The 22688-nt window shown below is 39.1% G+C and overlaps 1 protein-coding gene across 1 annotated transcript; it reads left to right on the top strand.

Annotated features, from left to right (window-relative positions):
- The first annotated feature begins 7229 nt into the window (after positions 1-7229).
- LOC126982745 (transmembrane emp24 domain-containing protein 7-like) lies at positions 7230-22330 on the top strand. The gene is made up of 4 exons (XM_050835063.1): positions 7230-7528; positions 11525-11653; positions 15741-15857; positions 20693-22330. Exons 1-4 carry the CDS (start codon positions 7376-7378, stop codon positions 20921-20923), a joined length of 630 nt encoding a protein of 209 aa, XP_050691020.1. The 5' UTR covers positions 7230-7375; the 3' UTR covers positions 20924-22330.
- Positions 22331-22688: the final 358 nt, after the last annotated feature.

The raw sequence follows: 22688 nt of genomic DNA, 5'->3' as shown, positions 1-22688 counted from the left end.
GCCACGCCTCTCCTGCGCGTGAATACTTAATTGTTATCCTTGCTTTTTATGATTATACTTTGGGCAGAACAATCATTAACCTCATTCGAACAAGGCCTATATTGGTGTCGTCTGTGATTGTCTCGTTGGAGTACAGCAAACAGGCAAATTGCAACACCCTTCTTAGTTTTGGTGATGTGTGAAATGGGGTGTTGCATGGCTATAATCGCAAACTCTTCCATAAGGGATGGAATTTTGTCCTTTGTATCGTACGTTTACCCTTGAATTTGAAGGATGATCGATGTGCTGTCTGATCCAGTGAGTGCATGGAAGAGGGCCATTGGTATGCAGTTTGTCTCTCCTAAGCCCAAAGCAATGACATTGAGGTGGATCATTTTGATTGATTTCCCTGCTTTGAATGAAATCCAGATTTCTACATTTGGGTTCACAGTCAAAATGTGGAAATTACACAGAAGTATTACAACAACGTCTGTGTGCGCAGTGTATAGAATATAGATCATCCCAAGGGACGAAGATTGGAGGGCATGAAGATGTATCAAGACTCGGGTGTCAATTTCCTCGTGATTGCATGGTTCCATAGGAGAACCCTTTCCAAAGTGCACACGTCTGTGCACATGCAAATGTGCGAACTAAGTGACTCAGGACTGTTTCCACACTAGCGGTAGTTGAATAATGGATAAAATGGTTTCTCAATAATGTAATGTAAGTGATCAAGTAGCAATTTGTTATATAATTTAACACTTGAATGGGAAGTAATATATTTTACAAATAGCCTACTGCTATTAGGTGACAACAATAAATATATATATATATATATATATATATATATATATATATATATATATATATATATATATATATATATATATATATATATATATATATATATATATATATATATATATATATATATATATATATATATATATATATATATATATTTTTTTTTTTTCACAATAGGTACATTCTTCGGAAAGCGAAGTCCAAATACGTATGTATAAAAAATAAAAAAACAGTATGCTGTGCAGCATATATATATATATATATATATATATATATATATATATATATATATATATATATATATATATATATATATATATATATATATATATATATATATATATAAAGGTTTCGGAGGTCTGATCTCCAAAAGTACTTGGGAATGTAGATGCTACTCTTCAAACCAAAGCCTCTGATGTCAAATATGTTCAAATCGGTTCATTAATTAAAAAAAGTTGAACAGTTTGAGCTTTTCCCATTTCGCTCATGACTGGTCAGTCAGCCCTCCCCTCTTCCCCCCCCCCCCTCCAAAATTGCTTCACATGGAGTGGAGTGTTGTCCACTCAGACTAAAATTGTTATTTATACCCTTTAACCTTAAAAATTATACAAAAAAATAAAAATTTTCAGCAATATGAAATGACTGATGGTCCTGGGCCCCAACTATTAGCTTGACCAGAGTATATGACCTGATCAGATCCAGGTCATTTTATATATATATATATATATATATATAAATATATATATATATATATATATATATATATATATATATATATATATATATATATATAGTCATTACTTCATGTTACCTGAGTGCTAGTGACTGGCCCATATAAAAGGATGTTATATATTGTTACTTGAGAGTTCCTCACCTGACACCTGAATGACCTGACCTGTCTCCGAAGACCTTAATTTATAGCTTGCCAGAGCAAGCATGAAGTAATGACCTGACCACTGTCAGGTCATTACTTCATGTTCGCTGAGTGCCCCTGACCAGTCTATATAAAAGGACAAGCTATATTGAACACACAAGCTATTGAACGATCGTGGCTGGATGCCAAAATAAAGATTTTAAAGACAATCAGCCAAAGTCAGTATAGTAATTTTAAGCTTTTTCAGCCACACCTTGATCACATCTGTTGGGAAATACTCAGAAAAGATGCAGCTAATATGTTTAAATTTTGACATTCCTAAATAATATACAAAGTGCCTATCGTTAGAATCTGTAATCACCACTATTCAGCTTGTTTTTCATTATCCTGCAGTATAGGGTTCCTGTAGTGAGTTAGTGATTTACATAGAAAATCAGACCACACAGACCCCATGGTCCAGACTTGGTGGTCTGTCCTTAAACCTAAGTGATTTTACATTAATCAGAAGACTCCAAAACGTTGCATTTCTACTCTAGTTGATATTAAGTTGAAGGAAGTGACGGTCGAGCTTATTTTTGAAGGAGTCAATCGTGTTACACTGGACCACTGATGGTGGAAGCTTATTCCATTCTCGCACTACAACGTTGGTGAAGAAAAATTTGGTGCAATCTGAATTTACTTGTCTACATCTGAGTTTTACGCCATTGTTCCTCGTGCGCAGACTGTCATCGATCATAAACAATGTTGATCTGTCTACATTCGTGAAACCATTAAGTATTTTAAAACATTTGATCAATTTTCCTCGGAGGCTACGTTTCTCAAGAGAGAACATGTTAAGGATAGAAAGCCTTTCTTCGTAGGATTTGTTGCGCAAGGAAGGGATCATTTTCGTTGCCCGACGCTGAACACCTTCTAATTTAGCAATATCCTTTGCATGGTGGGGGGACCAAAACTGTACCGCATATTCCAAGTGGGGTCTGACTAAACTGTTGTAGAGCAGGAGTATTACATCTTTATTCTTGAATACAAAGTTTCTTTTAATGAAGCCCAACATTCTGTTCGCTTTATTTGCTGCATCGATGCATTGCTGTGAGAATTTGAGGTTTGACGCGATTTTGACCCCAAGTCTTTGACGCATTGAACGCTTTTGAGTTTAACTCCGCGCATTTCGTAATAGAACTTCTTATTACTCGTTCCAACTTGAAGGACCTGGCACTTGTCTACGTTAAAGTGCATCTCCATCTATCAGTCCAAGCTGAAATTTTGTGCAAATCCTCTTGGAGGCTTTGCCTGTCTTCGTCAGTGAGAACCGAGTTACCAATCTTTGTGTCGTCTGCAAATTTACTAATGCGGTTATTGAGTCCAACATCCACGTCGTTGATGTAAATAATGAAGAGCACTGGGCCAAGGACCGAGCCCTGAGGGACGCCACTAGTGACAGGCGCCCACTCTGAGTTAAATCCGTCAATCACTACTCTTTGTTGTCTGTTGCTCAACCAATTCGCGATCCATTGGTTTACTTGACCGTCAATACCTATTTGCTTTAATTTGTAAAGTAATTTATGATGCGGGACTTTATCAAACGCTTTCTGGAAATCAAGATAGACTACGTCCAGTGATTTGGTTACGTCATAAACAGTGAAGAGGTCGTTATAAAAGGTTAATAGGTTTGATAGGCAGGATCTTTTGTTTCGGAAGCCATGTTGTGAGTCCCCAATCAATGAGTGGCTTTCAAGGTAACTCACAATTTTGTCTCTAATTATGCCCTCAAGTAGCTTACCTACAACCGAAGTTAGACTAATGGGCCTGTAATTACCTGGTACTTTTTTGTCTCCTTTCTTGAAAATCGGTGTCACATTAGCCTTTTTTCAATCTGAAGGGACGATGCCTTGTCGCAAGGACATATTGAATACGGTTGTGAGGGAGGAGAGTATTTCGCTCTTCGTTTCTTTCAGCAGAGTTGGATATACTTTGTCAGGTCCAGGACTTTTATTTGTTTTAAGTGAATGGAGAGCTTTAAGGACTTCATCGGTTGTTATTTCAAAATTAGGCAATGCATGCTCGAGATTTACAATAGTACTGGTGTTGGTGGTAGCGAGAGGAAGACTGTTAGTATTAAACACCGAGGAAAAGTAATTGTTTAAGAGGTTTGCAATGTGTTGGCTGTCACCGTCGCTGTTTGTTAAAGGTCCAATACCACTTTTGATCGCCTTTCTGTTGTTTATGTAACTGAAGAAAGATTTCGGGTTATTTTTACAGTTGGCTGCAATATTTTCTTCATATCTACGCTTTGCCTGACCTACTAGTCTTTTTACTCGTCGCCTGGCATCATTATAGAGTCTAATGTTCTCGGGCGTGCTTTGTTCTTTCTTTAACCTGTAAAACAATTTTCTCTCATTGACTGATTGTTTAATTTCGCTATTAAACCACGGTGGGCTTTTATTAGTGTTAATTCGCTTCTCGCACAAGGGGACGAATGTGTTCTGCTGAGTGAGTAAGTGATTTTTAAAGCTTAGCCAGGCTTCCTCTACGTTGCCGTCATCTGATAGTTGTATTTCTGTTAGTTTTTGTCGGATTTCTACGAAGTTAGCTCTTTTGAAATTGGGCACCTTTACTTTATTTTCAGTCACTGATGATTGAGCTTTAATGTCGACGCGCACTAATTTATGATCGCAAGAACCGAGGTGTTCTCCTACCGTGACACTACTGACAAGGTTATCTTGGGTCGTTATAACAAGGTCGAGTATATTATTTTGTCGAGTTGGCTCAGAAACCATTTGGCTTAGATAATTTTCTTCTAGAAATTCGATCATTCTATGTGACTCGCCTTCTGTACCTGACAGTGTCGCCCAGTCAATATGGGGGAGGTTAAAGTCTCCTAATATCAGTGAGTCGTTGTTATTAAGTGACTGCCTTAAGACGCTGTACATTTCAAGGTCGTCATCAGATGATTGCCCGGGAGGTCTGTAGGTGACAGATATATTTAATTTGACTTTTGCAATGTTTACTCGCACGCACAAATGTTCAACGTTACTGTTTCCGGGTGTGAGTGAGTAGAAACGGCCGGGTAGACCGCATACTAAAATAGCATATATATATATATATATATATATATATATATATATATATATATATATATATATATATATATATATATATATATATATATATATATATATATATATATATATACAGAGATGGGCAAGTGCGGTACTTAGTGCGGTAGTGCGGTAGTACCACATCACAAAAAAAAGTACAGCACTACCGCAAACTTTCTGAAAATACCACACTACCGCGAACCGCACTAAAAAAATCCTGCGGTACTTTTTGCGGTACTTTGAAAACTATCGAAGACATTTGCAGCGCGGCATGCTCACAGAAGTGTTTTTTTTCTTCTTTTTTTTCTATAGTGAATCGGACTCAATCAGTCAGTCGGTATCAGTCATCAGAATCAGTGATTCAGTCATTCTGAATTTTCAGTCATTGTTCAAAATTAAATACTAAATGAATAACTCAGAGTAAATCTGTTCGTTACTCAATCCAAGGCGTCGCGCCATGATTGCCTCTGACGATGACTGTACATGGCCGTGTACAACAGTACAAGCAAGCACTAACATGATCGCTGCTCAATCTCATGTCCCGTACAAATTTTTCTTTGATGCATAATATAGACCATATAGTACATACTATATCTGTTTTTTAACTTCATTGTAACTTCTCTATTTTATCATTCTCTCTCTCTCTCTCTCTCTCTCTCTCTCTCTCTCTCTCTCTCTCTCTCTCTCTCTCTCTCTCTCTCTCTGTTCAATGTAGCCAAGATCAATATTGTTTGATTATAATAATAATAATAATAATAATAATGATAATAATAATAATAATAATATTGTTTGATTATAATAATAATAATAATAATAATAATGATAATAATAATAATAATAATAATAATAATAATAATAATAATAATAATAATAATAATAATATTATTATTATTATGTGTGTGTGTGTGTGTGTGTGTGTGTGTATTATTATAATTATCTCCTCGTTGAAATTTCCACGTGGTTTCTTCGCGAGGCCTGAGACGCCAGTGCTTAGAGCGTTTCCACGGTCGATGTCTCGCTATTACCAGTTGATGTGTTTTGTCTGAATATGTTGGACAGTTTGAATAATGTTTCACTGTTCCCGTCATGACTTTCCTATATTACTAATCTTTTGTTTTCGCTCAAACGCCGTCCTACCCTCCTCCCCTTCCCCTTCACTCCCCCATATCCTCCCTACCAATCCTCCCTACCATTCCTCCCTGCCCACCCCCCCACTTCCTACTCTCTCACATGACGCTGATCTCCTCCTCCCCCTTCCCTGTCCCCTCCCTCCTCCTTCGGAAAGTTGCATTCCCTTCCCTCCCCCTCCCCTTCCCGTCCTCTACTCCCCTGTCCTCCCCTTCCTCCTCCCTTACCTCCCTCTCTCCCTCCCCCAGTCCTTCTTTTTATTGTATCTCACAAGTTATTAATTAGTAAATGGATAGCCAGGATAGGCACTGAATAATTTTTTTTTTATATTGAATAGTGACTACCGCTATCGCAGTACCGCACACCGCGTACCGCACTGGGAAAGAAAAAAAAATGGGACCGCACTACCGCAACGTACCGCTCTACTCCAGAAAAAAGTACCGCACTACCGCAACAGCACTACTGATTTTTCAGTACCGCGCCCACCTCTGTATATATATATATATATATATATATATATATATATATATATATATATATATATATTACATCTCAGCTTCCAGCGCCTGTAGGCTATTTGCAGGGGCCTAGCTGGTGGTCGGCCCAAGCCCGTCATGGCGCAGGCAATATATATATATATATATATATATATATATATATATATATATATATATATATATATATATATATATATATATATATATATATATATATATATATATATATATATATATATATATATATATATATATATATATATATATATATATATATATATATATATATATATATATATTGCCATGACAGGCTTGGGCCACCAGCTAGGCCCTGAAAAGCCTACAGGCGCTGTTATATATATATATATATATATATATATATATATATATATATATATATATATATATATATATATATATATATAAACATTACCGGTTATTTGCAGATTTCTGGTGATATAGGAAATAATTAACTGTCTTGAGTTTAAATGAAAATACTGATAAATGATACCATGGCACACGTAGGGCTCTCCGAAATTTTCTCATCATCGGGTGCCCCTGCCCGGGCCCTGAGGCTGCAGCCTGATCATTAGCCTCAACGTAAATCCACAACTGTAAAACAGCTTCGTGAATGAAAAAAAATAATAATAATTACTTCAAATGTGGCGTGGTTTATCGCGAGTAATTTCATTTGACGTGACAGATCCGAAATAATAATATAGCCGCGTTCAGAATACCGTAGGTGGTCAGGCAGCTCTAAAACCCTGGCCCACGATTGGTCCGCCACGCACGCCGCCGCCGCTGATTGGTCGAGGCGCCGCGTCTGACGTGCCGAGGGCGAGTGAACGCGGCGTGTATTTTGTTTCCGGCCACGTCTCTTAGCAGAAGACGCCGAGGGAGGGAGTGACAACACGGCGCCCCAGAGCCTCGCGTGAAGACAAATATGTTCAGCTGATGCCCGGGGAGCGAGGAGGCGGCCAAGAGACACTACAACCATGGAGAGAAGCTGGCTGGTGGTGTTAGCAGGGCTGGCGTGCTGGCTGGCCGTGGCTGCCGGGGTGGAGCTTACCTTCGAGCTCCCAGATAATGCCAAGGAGTGTTTCTACGAGGAGATAGAGAAGGGAACGGCTTGCTCCCTCGAATTCCAGGTGGGTGACGAGGGAGGTGCAGCGGTTGTTTGAAAATTGCTACCTATCGTGTTAATTTATTTCGTGATATTTGTATTTTTTATATTTTTATGGGAGTGAAGTCCAGATGTATGTTCGTGCAGGTGTTTTGCTGTATGCGTGTACCACAGAGTTATAGACTATAACTGTGTGGCGTGCACCGGGGTAATTATGAAGTGCACGCCCCTGACAGGCTACAGCAAAACTATGTGATCAATTCAAGAACATCATGGTTAATACAAACTTTTATGGTGTAACCTGCCTCAGTTTGATTAGGTTAAGTTAGGTCTGGTTTAGCTAGGATAGGCAAAATTAGAGGATTTATGGGTGCATTATGTTTTAGGTTAGGTTTATGGGGTATGGTAATCTGAAGAATAGAGTACAGACATTTCTTCAACTATGCAGTATTTTATAATATTTTTTTTCAGTAATGTCCATGTCAAAAATGGTGAACTAAATTTTTAGGGGGAATAAGGTTCAATATTTGTTCTGGAGGTGCAAGCAGGTGCCGTCAACCGGGGTGACTTCAGACAGTTTTCAAGGTTTTTTGCTTGTGAAATTTTTGTTTCTAGCCTAGGATCTATGCTGAGTGTGCATTAACTCTGTATTGTTAAGGGGTATCATTACATGGTGCAACATTTTTATGAAACTTAATAGTTTTTGTGCTAAGTGAAAAAATATGGGCGTCTGAAGTCACCCCATGTCTGGGGGTACTTCGGACACCCTTGGGGGGACTTCGGACAGTGGCTATATTTCATTGGGTTTACATATCTGAGCCTGTTCTCACATTCTGGGGGTGACTTCGGACACTGTTGAACCGGGGAAGAAAAAAGGCAAAAATCTTGGTAAAGAAGTTCCCACATTTCAGGTCAGTAAAAAAGGGTCAATAATTAAAAAAAAGATGTTATTACAAAAATAACTAAGATGTAGAGCACAGTTTTAGTTTTTTTTTTTTAAGCTTAATGATCACATAATCACCACAAGAATTTTTTTTAATGGTAGGGCAACATTCAAGTGTGTTAGGGCTCTTTGAAGTGCACACTATTTTACATCTCATAATCAGATTTTATCATGATGCATTTCACTAGAAATTTATTTGTATGCTTATTTGTCTACTTTATATGATTGCTTAAATCAAAATAAAGAATTGGTTGATGAGGCAGTTGTAGATAGTCAGGTCTGACACACTATTCCAGTGAAACGACAGTTAATATATGGCGCACACTTAGCGAATAAATTAGGCGAATAAATTAAACATCTTCTGTGTAAATGCCCGTAGCATTATTCAAAAGTGTAGCCACTTGATAATTCATGCAATTGCAGAAAATAAACCAAAATATGTAGTTATATTTAGATGTCCGAAGTCACCCCATTTTGAGCCATTTTTTGACATGCCTCCATTCAAGTGACATTTACAGGTGTGTAGGATATGTTAAGCACCCCTGAATCATTCTAACTGTTCTAGTTAACCCGTAAGCTGCGGGACTGAGATTCTGAGTGCGTCGCCTAGTGCGGCTATATCAGCGAGAGATTGACCTTCAATAAATGATATCTAAGTTACATAAACGTGTCATAAATATTACAATACACATATCTGTAGCTCGAAATGTGTTGTATCCTGCATATTTCTTAGATTTTTCTATCACAAAAATGTTTTTCTGGCAGTATCTGAAGCCGCGACGGAAACTTTTTGGCGCCTGTTTGAAAAGCCCGCTTCCAGAAGGCTTACAGCAGCTTACCGCTCAGCCGCCCAAAAGGCGTACAGCAGTTTGCGGGTTAAGCATGTTTCTGATCCGAGATTGCTGCACACGCCAAATTTCTAATGTCGCTATTGAATATAACAAGTTTTCAGCCATAAACTCAACATAATTATCATGTATTATATATGAAAACATGCAGAATTAAATGGTGCACATAAAGAAACTCATTATGGCCGGGCCAAAACAGTGCCCCACGCTGTATCTGGGATCGCCGTGTGCGCCAAATTTTAAATGTTGCCATTGAATATAACAAGTTTTCAGCCATAAACTCATCATAATCATCATGTATTATATGAAAACATGCAGAATTAAATGGTGCACATAAAGAAACATAAATTAATTGATAATTTTGAGATGTAAGCATAAATATAGAGATAAAATAACCTGTATATTGGCTAAAGCGAGCCAGGCTGCAGTATGCGAGTCCTCAGATATTGTACGGGGCACACAAGGACGCAGTATACGCGTCCTCGTGTTGAAGGGGTTAAACCACATTTTATTTGATGATTGGGTGGGAGCCCATAGGGGTTAGAGTGACTAGGGTTGGGGCCCCATGGGGACCAGAGTGACTAGGGTTTGGGGGCCGGAATGACTTGGGCCAGATTGACTTGTAGCTGCATTGACTTGTTCTGGAAATGGTATAATTTACCTTTACAGATGTGAGCTCCAATTACTTTTTTTTTTCTTTATGCACAGCAAACATGGGTGACTTTGTGCAATTTCTTTTGTGAGGGGGTATGAGGGGGAGGTAAAATAAGTAATACAATATAGCTATCTGAAATCTAGTGAAATTTCCGAAAGTAGGTTGGGTTCTAGGAAATTTTCTTCTATGAAAAATTCCCTAAATATCAGAGGACCATATTTTACTTATTTTGCATCACCCTGTCCAAAAAAAAAAAAAAAAATAAATAAATAAATAAATAAATAAATAAATAAAAAATAATAATAATAAAAAAAAAACTTCCACCAGGTCTCCCAAATTTGCTTTGCAAAGGAAAAAGAAAGGCAATTGAAGCATGCATCTGTAAACATAAATTTTACCTTGGAAGGTATCTTGGGGTAGTTACTTATTTATTTAAAAAAAAAATTACGTCTTTGCCTATGGCGCCGGTAGGCTTGTTTGGAGGGGTTTGATGGTATGGCCCAGCCCGTTGTGGCGCAGGCAAATGTTTATTGTGACACCATCTCGCATTGGGTCATGCTGCCCTCTGGAGCTCATCTTTAATCCTAGAGTCTGGGTTGATAGGTGGTCTTCTGGACTCTAAATTAGCAACTCATAGCTCTAAAGTTAGTAGTCTGTCACCACCAAATTAGTAACTTACCACTGCTAGACTATCTGTACTAGATTTATAACTGCTTCACTAATTGTGGTTAGGCTTGAATTCGATTGTTGCACATGGAGCCACATTTGAGGCTGTGGGTTGCATACATCAATTTCCATAATCTACTCTTTGAAAAGCCAGTGTGAATTGAAGAGGATTGAAAGTTGGTTGTTTTGGTTTTATCAATATAGTCTAATATTTCATAAAGAAATAACTTAACCTTTCTTGGCTTTGACAAAAAACTGACTGTCCCATGACCTAGGGCAACCTACAGCTACACTCTTGGATGGAAGTTATCAATTTCATATATTAAAAATCAGTGATGTGGAAGAAAAATAATGACCCAAAACAAATATATTAGACTAAGTGGCATGTTTTTGTAGGCCACTTCAAGCCTAAGATTTTCTTGTTTAGTCAAAACCTGTTTTTTTCCTTATAATTGAATGTATAATTGTGTTTCAGCATAAGGAAATGACAAGTTCATTTTCAGCAACAATTTTAACAATGTCATTTCCCTATCACAAAGATATTTATTTATATATGTTTGATCTTTAGTTTTAACTGTTAAATAATGAGTGTGCTTCTTGAGTTTGTGGGGGGAGTCTTAGAGGGCAGAGTTCAAGCTTTTTTTTTCACTTATTGTTTTAGTTGGTCAAGGGTTGTAATGGGCAAGTCTCCTTTGCTTTCTTTCTCAAAACAGCCACTTAAGTGCAAATAAAAAGGATATTCTCATGAAATAAGGGTAATTGATGCTGCACTGTATTAATCCAAAATTGCCCATAGAACATATTAGATAATAAATTTAGAAAGAAAATCAGGAAGGAAAGGGTAAAACAGCAAAGGGAAAAAAAAATCAGGAGAGGGAGAACAGGTCTGAGTACCTTGTGTCCTTGCAGGTGGTGACAGGTGGCCACTATGATGTGGACGTTGTACTTGAGGGACCTTCGCGACAGATCTTATACCGGGAGATCAAGCAGCAATATGGACAGTTCCAGTTCACTCCCGATCACACAGGCACCTACCAGGTACTCTCACTCCCTTGATCTCTACATTGCCTTGTATGCCTGATTGTCTTTCTAACTGCACATTAATATTATCACCTGTTAGCAATCTGCTGTGTATAGCACAAGACCAGCATTATTATTATTTCACACAAACACCTTGTTTTATCAGATTTCTTGTCACGGGAAAGTAACTGTAATTAATAATTTGCTAATTGAGATTGTTAATCAATTAAAATTTGTTATATTTTTATTCATATTTTTATGTATACACCCATCCTGATGCTATCGCGCATAATTGGTTATGAAACTTCGATTGATTGCGGGAATGCGTGGTAGCTGAAATGAAAAATGAATGGGAATAATTCTAATTGGTTATTGGGCGGCCAACCTTCCTATATTTTGTGCCTATTATACCTCTCTTTGCACATATTTTCCCACCAAACACAATACCAATATGATACTATACTTATTAAAACACACCATGTCACCTTATTATGCCATTGTTATCATGCAAGAAAACGGTCTGGCTTGCATCACTTGTTAGCCGCACAATTCCCAGTGGGGGGGCAGGGGCGATCCAAACCAGGCAGTCAATCAGCTGAGCACAACAAAAATAGCTACCAACAACAACAGCCCCATCATAGTATTCCCTCAGAAACAGCAATAATCGTTGAATGCATTACATGAAATACCGCACCGCCACTTGTGTTGCTGACATTGACAACGCTGCTGTCTCTCCCGTCTCCATGGCAATGAGTCCCGCCATATCCCCTTTCCCTCCCTCCCGCGCTGACAGAGGAGCTTCCATTCGCACCAAAATACAATTTTGGAAAGCAATTATACAAAATCAAAGAGACCTACTACAATTTCATTTTGCAAGTAGATGTAGTGTCATCCTCCAAAGACACTGGAAAGCTGTCTTTACCGATACTGTAATCGCGACCTTATTTTGATACTGCCGAACCACAAGGATAGCTCACCACAGCCCAATAGCAGTTTATGGGTAAAGAGAGTAAGAAGATCACCAGTAAAACGCCCCTTGTGGAACTCATACTGGCGATCAAATAGAAGGTCAGAAGTGGAAAGGTGCTTTTGAATCTTCTGGTTTAGGATTGATTCAAAAGCTTTAGATAGACAGGAAAGTAAAGCTATAGGGTGGTAGTTTGAGGGATTGGAACGGTCACTCTTCTTAGGCACAGGCTGTATGTAGGCGCATTTCCAGCAGGAAGGAAAGGTAAATGTTGACAGGAAGAGGCGAATGAGTTTGACCAGGCAGGGTGTCAGCACGGAAGCATAGTTTTTAAGGACAATAGGAGGCACTCCATCAGGTCCATAACCCTTCTGAGAGTTGAGGCCAGAGAGGGCATAGAAAACATCATTCTTAAGAATCTTAATAACAGGCATAAAGGAGTCAGAGGGGGGATGAGTAGGAGGAATATGCCCAGAATCATCCAGAGTGGAGTTTTTACATAAAGTTTGAGAGAAGAGTTCAGCCTTAGAGATAGATGAGATGGTGGTGCTGCCATCAGGGTTAAGGAGAGGAGGGAAAGATGAAAAAGTGAAGTTGGAGGAGATATTTTCGGCTAGCTGCCAGAAGGTCTCTGGAAGAATTAGAAAAAGCAAGGTTTTGACATTTACTATGGATGAAGAGCTTTTGGTAAGTCAAAGAATAGATTTGGCATGATTCCAGGAGGAAATGTAAAGATCATGGTTAGCAGGAGTTCGAAGGCTCTGGTACCTTTTGTGAGCTGTCTCTCTATTTTGATAGCACGAGAACAAGTGTGATTAAACCAAGGCTTTTTAGCATGAGGAGTAGAGAAAGTACATGGAATGTGTGCCTCCATTCCAGAGAGTCACCTCTGTGATGTGCTGGGCACACACAGAGGGGTCTCTCCTGGAAGCAGTAATCATTCCATGGTAAATCGGAAAAATACATCCTCAGGTCGTCCCAACGAGCTGAAGCAAAATGCCAGAAGCATCGCCTCTTCGGTAGGTCCAGAGGATGTACAGGAGCGATAGGACAGGATACAGAAATAAGGTTGTGATTGGAGGACCCCAATGGAGAGAACAGTTTGACAGAGTAAGCAGAAGGGTTAGAGGCAAGGAAGAGGTCTAGTATGTTGGGTGTGTTTCCAAGGCGGTTGGGAATACGTGTAGGGTGCTGAACCAACTGCTCTAGATCATTGAGGAGAGCAAAGTTGTAGGCTTGTTCACCAGGCTGGTCAGTGAAAGAGGATGAAAGACAAAGCTGGCGGTGAACATTGAAATCTCCTAGGATGGAGATTTCAGCAAAGGGAGAGTAGGTCAAGTGGGTTTAGCAATATGTATTCGACTTGGCAAAGCTATTTACCCATCCATATCTCTGACACCTCAAGGGAACATCCCTCAATTTTGACCATTTCACTAGTGATCTCCCCACAGCAGAAACATCACCTTTCCCTGTTCTGGTACTACATCCTAGCACGTTTAATCCCTCGCCTGCCAACTCTCTGATACCAGCCACTTAATTGATGCATCTCACTAGTGATCTCCCCATGACACCCTCTCCTACAATCCAGCCTCCCTGCACTTCACAAAATAGTTCTCATTTATTCTCATTACATATCCAAACCATCCCAGAGTATCACATTTCACGCTTTCAGCCACTCTGCAATCCACCCCCTTTGCCTTGCACTCATACCATAATTAATATTTTCATTATTTTATTCATCCCATCTAAAGACACCACACGCTCCTATTGTATAGCTAATTACTAATGTAAATATTCATAACTATTGTGCTACATTCCATGTCCATGCCTGAATCCTTTCCAAATATATGACAAAGTTTAGAGAATAATACTTTCTCATACCCTTCTCTATCCCTTTCTTCACATTTCTTTATTTCATAACTCTACAATGCATCCATTACTTATCTGCCTTTTTATGCTTCTTACTAAAACTGTCCCTTGAATTTAATCGCTTCTTCCTTTTCCCTAACTCTGTATGGTTTTGCAAAATCGGTAGTCTGCTCTCTTATCCTCTCAATAGCATTTTATTACTTGCCAGCAATTAATTTCAACTTTCTTCTGGAATACACTGTCAAATTATCCTCTACAGCAGCAGTTCCCAAAGTGTGGTGCACGCACCCCTGGTGGTGCGTAAGGAAAATAATAATGTAGTGGCGGATTTTGTCATTGAAATTTCAAACACATCATTGACTGCCATTGTTTTAAAACTAACGTATGCCTTACGCTTCAGCAGAGTTGTCTGCCCTTTGCTTGAAACTTCCCCTGACTCCAAGCATGTTCATCCACCCCTCAGGTACATTTTCGTTCAATTTTGATAGCCATTGCTCAGAGCCTCATACTTTGCGAGCACAAAAATTGTAAAAAATGGACAAAATTTAAGAAAATCGACGGGACTTTAGTACTACTTGAATCTTAGCAGGGGTGTGTGGACTCGTTCACAGCCTGGGAGGTGGTGCGTGGCTTGATAACTTTGGGAACCGCTGTTCTACAGCATCTAACTTTCTGCCAACTGCTCTATTTTGTCTGCCAACAATGACTGCTTTGTATATCTCACTTTCATTCTTTTCCCTAAATCCCCTCATTTGGCTTTCACTTTTTGCATACTACAATCCATATAAATATTGAACTGCCAGGATGACATCACACACCCCTGTCTCACCCCTACACCAATAAAACCCTCACTCACCTTGCCACTCATGCACACTGAGGCACTCACTTCCTTGTAAAAACAAATAATCTCTTTAAGTAAATGCCTCCCTATACCACATATCCTTTGGGCATCCCATAAACCCTTCCTCTTGATCCTGATAGAGGTCTTTTCCTTGTCCTTGAAAGTAGCAAATAGCTTCTTACCATTCTCTAGGTATTTTTCAATCATAATTTTCAGCACAGAGATCTGATCTACACAACTTCATTAAGAAAACAACAACAACAACAACAAACCCATACATTTCCATTGGTTATTTTCTTTATCCTCGTGTACATATCCTTTCCATATATATTATAGTTGCTCATAAAAATAATTCAATGATTCCAGTTTGTGGTTCATGAGCTCAAACCTTTTAATGTCAAATATAATATTTTTTTCTCCCCTTTCAGGTGTGCTTCAGTAATGAATTCTCTACCTTTAGCCATAAGCTTATATATGTAGACTTTCAAGTTGGGGATGAGCCGCAGCTGCCAGGGGTTGGGGACCACTTCACTGCCATGACACAGGTGAGCAATGTGTTTGTTAAAGATTTAAAACAGAGGTGAAAAAGACATTTATTTTCAATGTTATAACTTAAAAAATGGTCTAAATCTTAAAGTATTATCTTTAGCTGAGGTCCATACACACGAAAGGTGATAATTCATATTATCACATGCATGACGTTGGCAAAGCTCCATTTTGCCCCATTTTCCATGCTTGACATGGGTTAGTATGTTCATTCAATGAGATCCAGGTGGTGGCACTGGGCATCACTCACGTGACTTGAAACCACATTGCAAAGGTGTACTGGTATTGGATCATCATAATGGCTGAAGAAAATTTCTATGGCCTTAATATTAATGTACGTAATAAAGTGCAGTAGGATCTCACCGATTAAGTTTAATTGTTGCCTTAAAAATGCTATTATACAGTAAAACCCCGATTATCCGAAATGGAAGGGGGGAAGCCTCTTTCGGATAAGCCGATTTTTCGGATAATCCGGATTTATGGCCGCCATTTTGATCGCCGCCAGTTTGATCGTCGGCATTGTGGCGTTGCGACTGCCGCCGACTGACGATGTAAACAATGAAACCAAACAAACACACGCTACGCTAAACAAAGTAGTATGCTTAAAACATGTGATGTAAATGTTTTATTGTATGTTTGTCTGTGTGTCTCCTTGTCTGGACCAGTGTATGTTGATACTTGTGAGCGTTGCAGATCTGAATTGTGAATGTTGCAGAGTGCGATTGTGAATGGTTGTGCAAGCTTGCAAGTGTGACCTTGATGAATCGGGCAGGTGGAGACACAGGATGATTACTCATATTATTACGCAACTCATTATGTTGGAAGGGAATGTGGCATGGAGTGGAGAGAGTCGTGTTTGGGTCGTTGTCTTGAGAGTGCGGTGTGAGAGTAGTCGTGCAGTAGTTTGTTCGTTCGCGCACCTACGTCCTTGCTGGGGAAAGTCGCGGACGTGGTGTTGAGAGTTTGTTTAATGTTTTTTGTCTAATACATTGATCTATTCGTTACAAGCTATTTCGGCAATACGTATTAGAAAGTATATTCATTTTAACTGTTCTTATCAATTTTAAATGTGTTAATATAGTACATATGTAGTTACTTTTATTTATTTTTGATGTTTTATAACGTTTTAGTATAGAAAAAAAAAATTTAATTGCATTATCCAGATCAATTTCGGATAATCCGGTTTTTCGGATAATCCGCTTTCGGATAATCAGGGTTTTACTGTATATGATAATGTTATTGTGAGACTTTCAGCTAGAGTATATGATGTGCAGGGCAAAGATCTGAATCTTTTTAGTCGCTTGTGTTCCCTGTCCCACTTTATGGCTGTTAGACATGCATGTGGCACATTACTTAGATGTTGACACTGCTCACCGGGTTGTCTCTGTAAGAGACAATCCTGAGTGTAGGAGGCCAAGGGGATCCCCACAGAGTTTGTGGCTTGAGCAAGTTCTTAGATCCTGCCATGAGGTATTTAAGATGGGCAGAGTTGCACCACTGGACATGGTATGGCAAAGTTGGAGGGGTAACTAAGGAAATTGACCACATCCTTGTAAGTACTTGGACAATTCTTCAGAACTGCAGGGTTTCCTGAATTGCAGAGTTATTTGCAACTGGTTATAAAATTTATACAGCATTCAAGCTTCATGTCAGGTAAAGAAGAATCTCAAGATATAACTGAACCTTATTTTGCCTTGAGAAACTTGAGACTTGGCATTGGTTATGAGTATGCAATGACAGTCTCAAATCAGTTCAATGTACTTGTTACCATTGAGGACCGTATACAGTTGTGAGATGCCGTTAAACATGCAACCCTCCAAGCCACACAGGAGTGAGTGGAGAGTGCCAGATGTCAAGGAGTGGTTTTGCCTTGGGGGAGACCGTGGAGAATATAAAAGAGACATGTTGCCATGATTACTGGAAATCAGGACCAATGTAGGGCTCTTCATGTTGGACTAGAACTGTCCTCAGCAGAGACAAGAAAAGGTATGTCAGGAGTCTCAGTGAGGATGTAGATAATTCCTTTAATGTAAATGACTTCTGACCTACTTTCTGATCCTTGAAGAAGTCTTCTCTGAGCCTCCCTCTGAGTTGAGGGCTATCTGAACAACAGGTGGTGTCGTCATGTCAAATATGAATGGGCAGAGGACTCAGCACTCTGAGCAGCTTTGCATGTCAGACCCTCCAGGGGAGCTCTCATTCACTGTGTTACACATAGTGGATGCTGACCTGTCCACTGATGAAACCCCACTCTCTCTTTACTAGGTCATAGAGGGTGTGGGAAAACAGTTGAGTGTTTGTAGCACTAGTGCAGAGCTGCTCAAAGGCATTATTGCTGATCAATGGATTGCATGCTGTCTTGACTGCCATATTACAGTCTGGTACCATTCCTCCTGAGTGGAAGAGGGGGGGGGGGGGGGGTCTTCTGTATTTGGAAAGGGAAAAGGGACCTTCAGAACTGTCACAACTACCACAGTATTACACTACTCAGTGTGCCAAGCAAGGTGCTTGCCCATCTATTGCTCACAGCCAACTGCTGAAGTTCCAGAAGCCTGAGGAGTTCAGCTCACGCCTGGTATGCTTCGTGTAGTGGTGGAATTTTGACAAGAGTTATGTCAGGGGATGCATGCAACCAATGTCCATTGTAAGAAGATGCAGTGACTAGTATTTTCCATTTTAATGCTTCCTAGGAGATGTATATCCCATCCTCCTCCCAGAAGTGTTTATAGACAACTGGTGCAGTGTAGTCTTACCATGATATTTTTTTTTAATACATCTTAAAACAAAAAACAAAAAAAAAATACAGTGGAACCTCAGGTTATGAATGCTTCTCATCACAAACAAATTGGTTCATGAACAAATTTTCTGAACAAAATACATCTCGGGTGACGAACAGTGTCTCGAGCTAGGGACACACAAGCCAGTAACATTGTGGGGCGACAAGCTAGGAGTTTCGGTGGGGAGTCCATCATTTGCTGTGTAGCTTTCGCTAAATACACAATATGGCAGGGGACTCCCCTTTCAAACAATAACATCTCTTCCATTTCCCTTCCTAACCACCTTCCTCTTATTAAAGCTGGTGTTACATGGGGCATTTTTCCTCCAACCGCATTGGTGGTACGGGCAACCAGTAACTCCAACTTTTCCGGGTGTGCGTCACACACGCAGCCAAGATCGATGGCCTGTATCTACATCGTAAACAAAGCAGTCGCCCTATGTCAACATGGTGCCGTCTGCTTTAAAGTAAGGGATGTTGCAGCTTGTGCTGCCACTACCCAAGTTATGAACTAGTTGCTGCAGTTAAATGGAAGGAAGAAGCGGTTGTGGGCACGCTCATGGCTTCAAAGATGGGAGGACAGGAGTGTTTTCCCAAACCTAGTCAGAGAACTGTGCTGTGAAGACTTAGAGTCCTACAATTTTCATAGAATAGAGAGAAAAAAAGATATTTTAAACTGTGGTCCCACAGTACAGGGTGTTCTCTTATCTTGTTAATTAAATAGTAAACATAGCAACTCTACTAATCTTGTTAATTAAATAGTAAACATAGCAACTCTACTAGTCCACTTAATGAGTCTCTTGGTATGCCATCTTCCACTGCTTCTCATTCTGCACCCACGGCCGTCATCTGTTTGTTTACATACAGCCACGTGGTTGCTCGTACCCACAACCCGTTTTCCATCTACATATGAAACCAACGGTTGGGCGTATGGGCAACCGTGGTTGCCCGAAGCCCCAGCGGTACAATAGGCTGTGTCCAATGTGACACAGCCTATTGTGCTGTCAACTCTCTTCTGTACAGAACGGTGAAATTAGATTGAGTTTTCGTCTATATTTTATCTGTTTAGCATTGTATTTATCTTTTTTGTGTTAGATTTATTGGATTGGATTTGTTTTGTGTTATGAACTTGTGCACAAAGTACTGTTGTAAAAGTTTAAATAAGCAATCATCTGGGGTCCAGATGCTGCACATTGCTGAACACTCCCAGGTTTTCAGATATCATTTCCATGCTTGTAATTGAAGGCTGTTTAATAACCATCCTTTTGAGCAGCTGGTCAGTCTTCTTTTAATTTTTTCTTGGTCCCCCTGACCCTTTCTTCTGCTCCAAAGCAGTCTCTAGCTCACCATGTTGTGCCTGCCTGCACCAGATCGAGACGGTGATTTTGGAAATCTCCATCTCTCTAGCTATCTTGCCCATAGTTTTTCCTTCTTGGTACTTTGTAACTACCTCCGTCTTCTTCATAATGGATAGGGATTTTCCCGGCATACTGCTTTACTAGACCTCAATAAGGCAGTGGAGGGTAGATGGATGAGGAAGGGATAGGAAGGGGGAAGAAACAGACGTGACAACCTCATCTTACCATAGCTTGCCACACAGTGAGCTGGCTCAGAGGAATAGAATCTACACAAGGCAAGTCAGTGGACTGCCAGACGTAAGATAACAGGGAAAAAATTAAACTGCTCATGCCAAAATTGGCTAAAAATGTAATACGATACTGTTCTGCCCTAAGTCCCCTTGTGTCCTAAGTTTTTTTGCGCTGACTGTATATACCATTATCATTCATTATTAATGAATGATTTCTTGGGAATAATCACACAAGAAAAAAGTGTTTTCATTGCAATCTGTGTTTTGTATCCAGACGTAACAATGATGGCTCAAAGCTAATAGGATGCTTTTACATGTGATGTATTGTGGCATTTTATATGCTTTTCATTTTATTGACACTTTTTACTGTATCAATTAAGTGCCAGAATGGAAATCCTATTGTTCTTTTTTACTTATCACTAGTTGTTAGAAGTAATTTTACATTAAAATCATTGCTTTTTCTTCCACAGATGGAATCATCTTCACAAAAAATACATGAAGATCTAAATTCTGTCATAGACTACCAAACCCACCATCGTCTAAGGGAGGCTCAATCCCGCAAAAGAGCAGAAGACCTCAACGAGCGGGTGCTATTTTGGGCTGTGGGGGAGACCCTTGGCATCTTGGTAATTACAGTGGGACAAGTCATGGTATTAAAGAACTTCTTTGCTGACAAAAAAGGAAACCAAGCTTCCTACTAGATAGTGGTGTGTGAAAGAGAACTAATCAGTGATGAAGTTGGTGTAAGCTGCACTTCCAACTGTTTGAAAAAGACTCTGGCTGCATCAAGGCTACAAGCTTTGTTACAGGGATTAAGGAATTTCATTAATTTCCTGATTGTGGTTTTCTGTATTAAAGACACTCATTGAATGGGTATTAGTTTTTTTCTTCAGGAGACTGAGCACAGTAATTGAAGTCAGAACAAAAGGAAAATAAATATTAGTTGCAGTCAAGTGGAATTTTTATCATATTTCTATTATGGTATGGGATAAATTTTACATCAAACTAAGAGTATTTGTCAATGGTAAATGTTTGTGTCTTGTCTGACAGCTGCATATTTCAGTATCAATTTGCAGTGCCATCATCAGTCTAGCAAGATATTATACTCTTAATACTGTACTTACTGTAGGGCTTTCAAAACTCGAGAAAAATTTCTTGCAAAATTGACTTCTCTAATTACATTCGTATTTACTTTGACAGTCATGTGACTTCAACAAATACTATCTCGATTTACCAGTTACAAAAAGAGACAAAAATTCCACCATACATTTGGTGGTCTAATGCAGCCCTTACCTACAAGTATTCAAGGAAAGATCTCTGGTTAGTAATGTTATGTTAATTGAACATAAAATGTCTAATGATCTTTTTAACATTTAAAGTTTTGTCTCCAAGTAGTTTTAGTTGTTGTAGGACGTGTTATGAAAGTGGTCAACCAATCTGCCAATAGTACTGTCAAAGTTGGGTTGGTGATTGATGGGAGAAATGTCAACCTGGAGCATAAGGACAAGTTTATCTTGAACTGCATTTGCTTATCTTGTACAATTAGTCTAGGTTTTCTTTCTCAAGCTTAAAATTTTACAGATCTGGGAGGGAGGAAGATTTAAGGATGTTTCATGTTTAGCTTTACATACTAAAAAAAGATTTTGCACCTCCTAGCAGAATGTTAGTGAATATTTTTCTTACAACCACATTATCAGTTTGGGAAAAAAAGTTAGTTGCAGTGAATGAGAGTTGTGTAAATATGAGGCTGTATTTAACTAATGTTTCTGGTGTTTGTTGCTTGCCTCACTAAGAATGTTCCCTGTGTCGGGCTGAAGGGGGATAAGAAAATCACCTTGGTGACAGTCACATACATTTTGCACAAACATTGGCATATGATGTACCAATAGAATAGCTCATGACTACATTTTGATACATTAAAAAAAATAACAGGAATGTTGCATTTGATAAGTCAGTGTGCTCTTGAAATAAATTATAAGCAATAACCTTTCCCCCAAACAGTCCAGCAGTTCATAACCAGAGGTAAAGAATACAAGTCTCTTGTGTGGCTATGTATGAAGATAATTATTGTTTTGTATGTAAGGTCTTAATAAAATATGACAAAAATGCAGTGGTGATAGCTAACATGACTGGTCTTGTTTAGAGCACACACATAGCAGGGTTGGGTCCTAGAATTTTCCTAAGTACACAGTTCAGTGTACTCATGCTTGGACTTGGGGTCAAGAATCTTCTCAAGTATTAATAAAGTTGTTTGAGGTACAAGCATGTTGAACATGGTGGCTAGAAGAAGTGAAAAAGGGCAAAGGTGCAACAAAAGTGTAGCCTAAGGCACCATAATTATAATTTTAGGTATCTCGGCAGCTTAAATCAAATAGTATGTGGAATTTGAATGTCAAATATGGAAGATTTTCCTACAACAATACTATATACTTTAAAGTAATTAGCAGGTACTTGCACTTAGATTCT

The sequence above is a fragment of the Eriocheir sinensis genome, chromosome 51 (assembly GCF_024679095.1).
Source record: "Eriocheir sinensis breed Jianghai 21 chromosome 51, ASM2467909v1, whole genome shotgun sequence".
Lineage (NCBI taxonomy): Eukaryota > Metazoa > Arthropoda > Malacostraca > Decapoda > Varunidae > Eriocheir > Eriocheir sinensis.
This window is presented reverse-complemented; position numbering and strand designations above follow the sequence as displayed.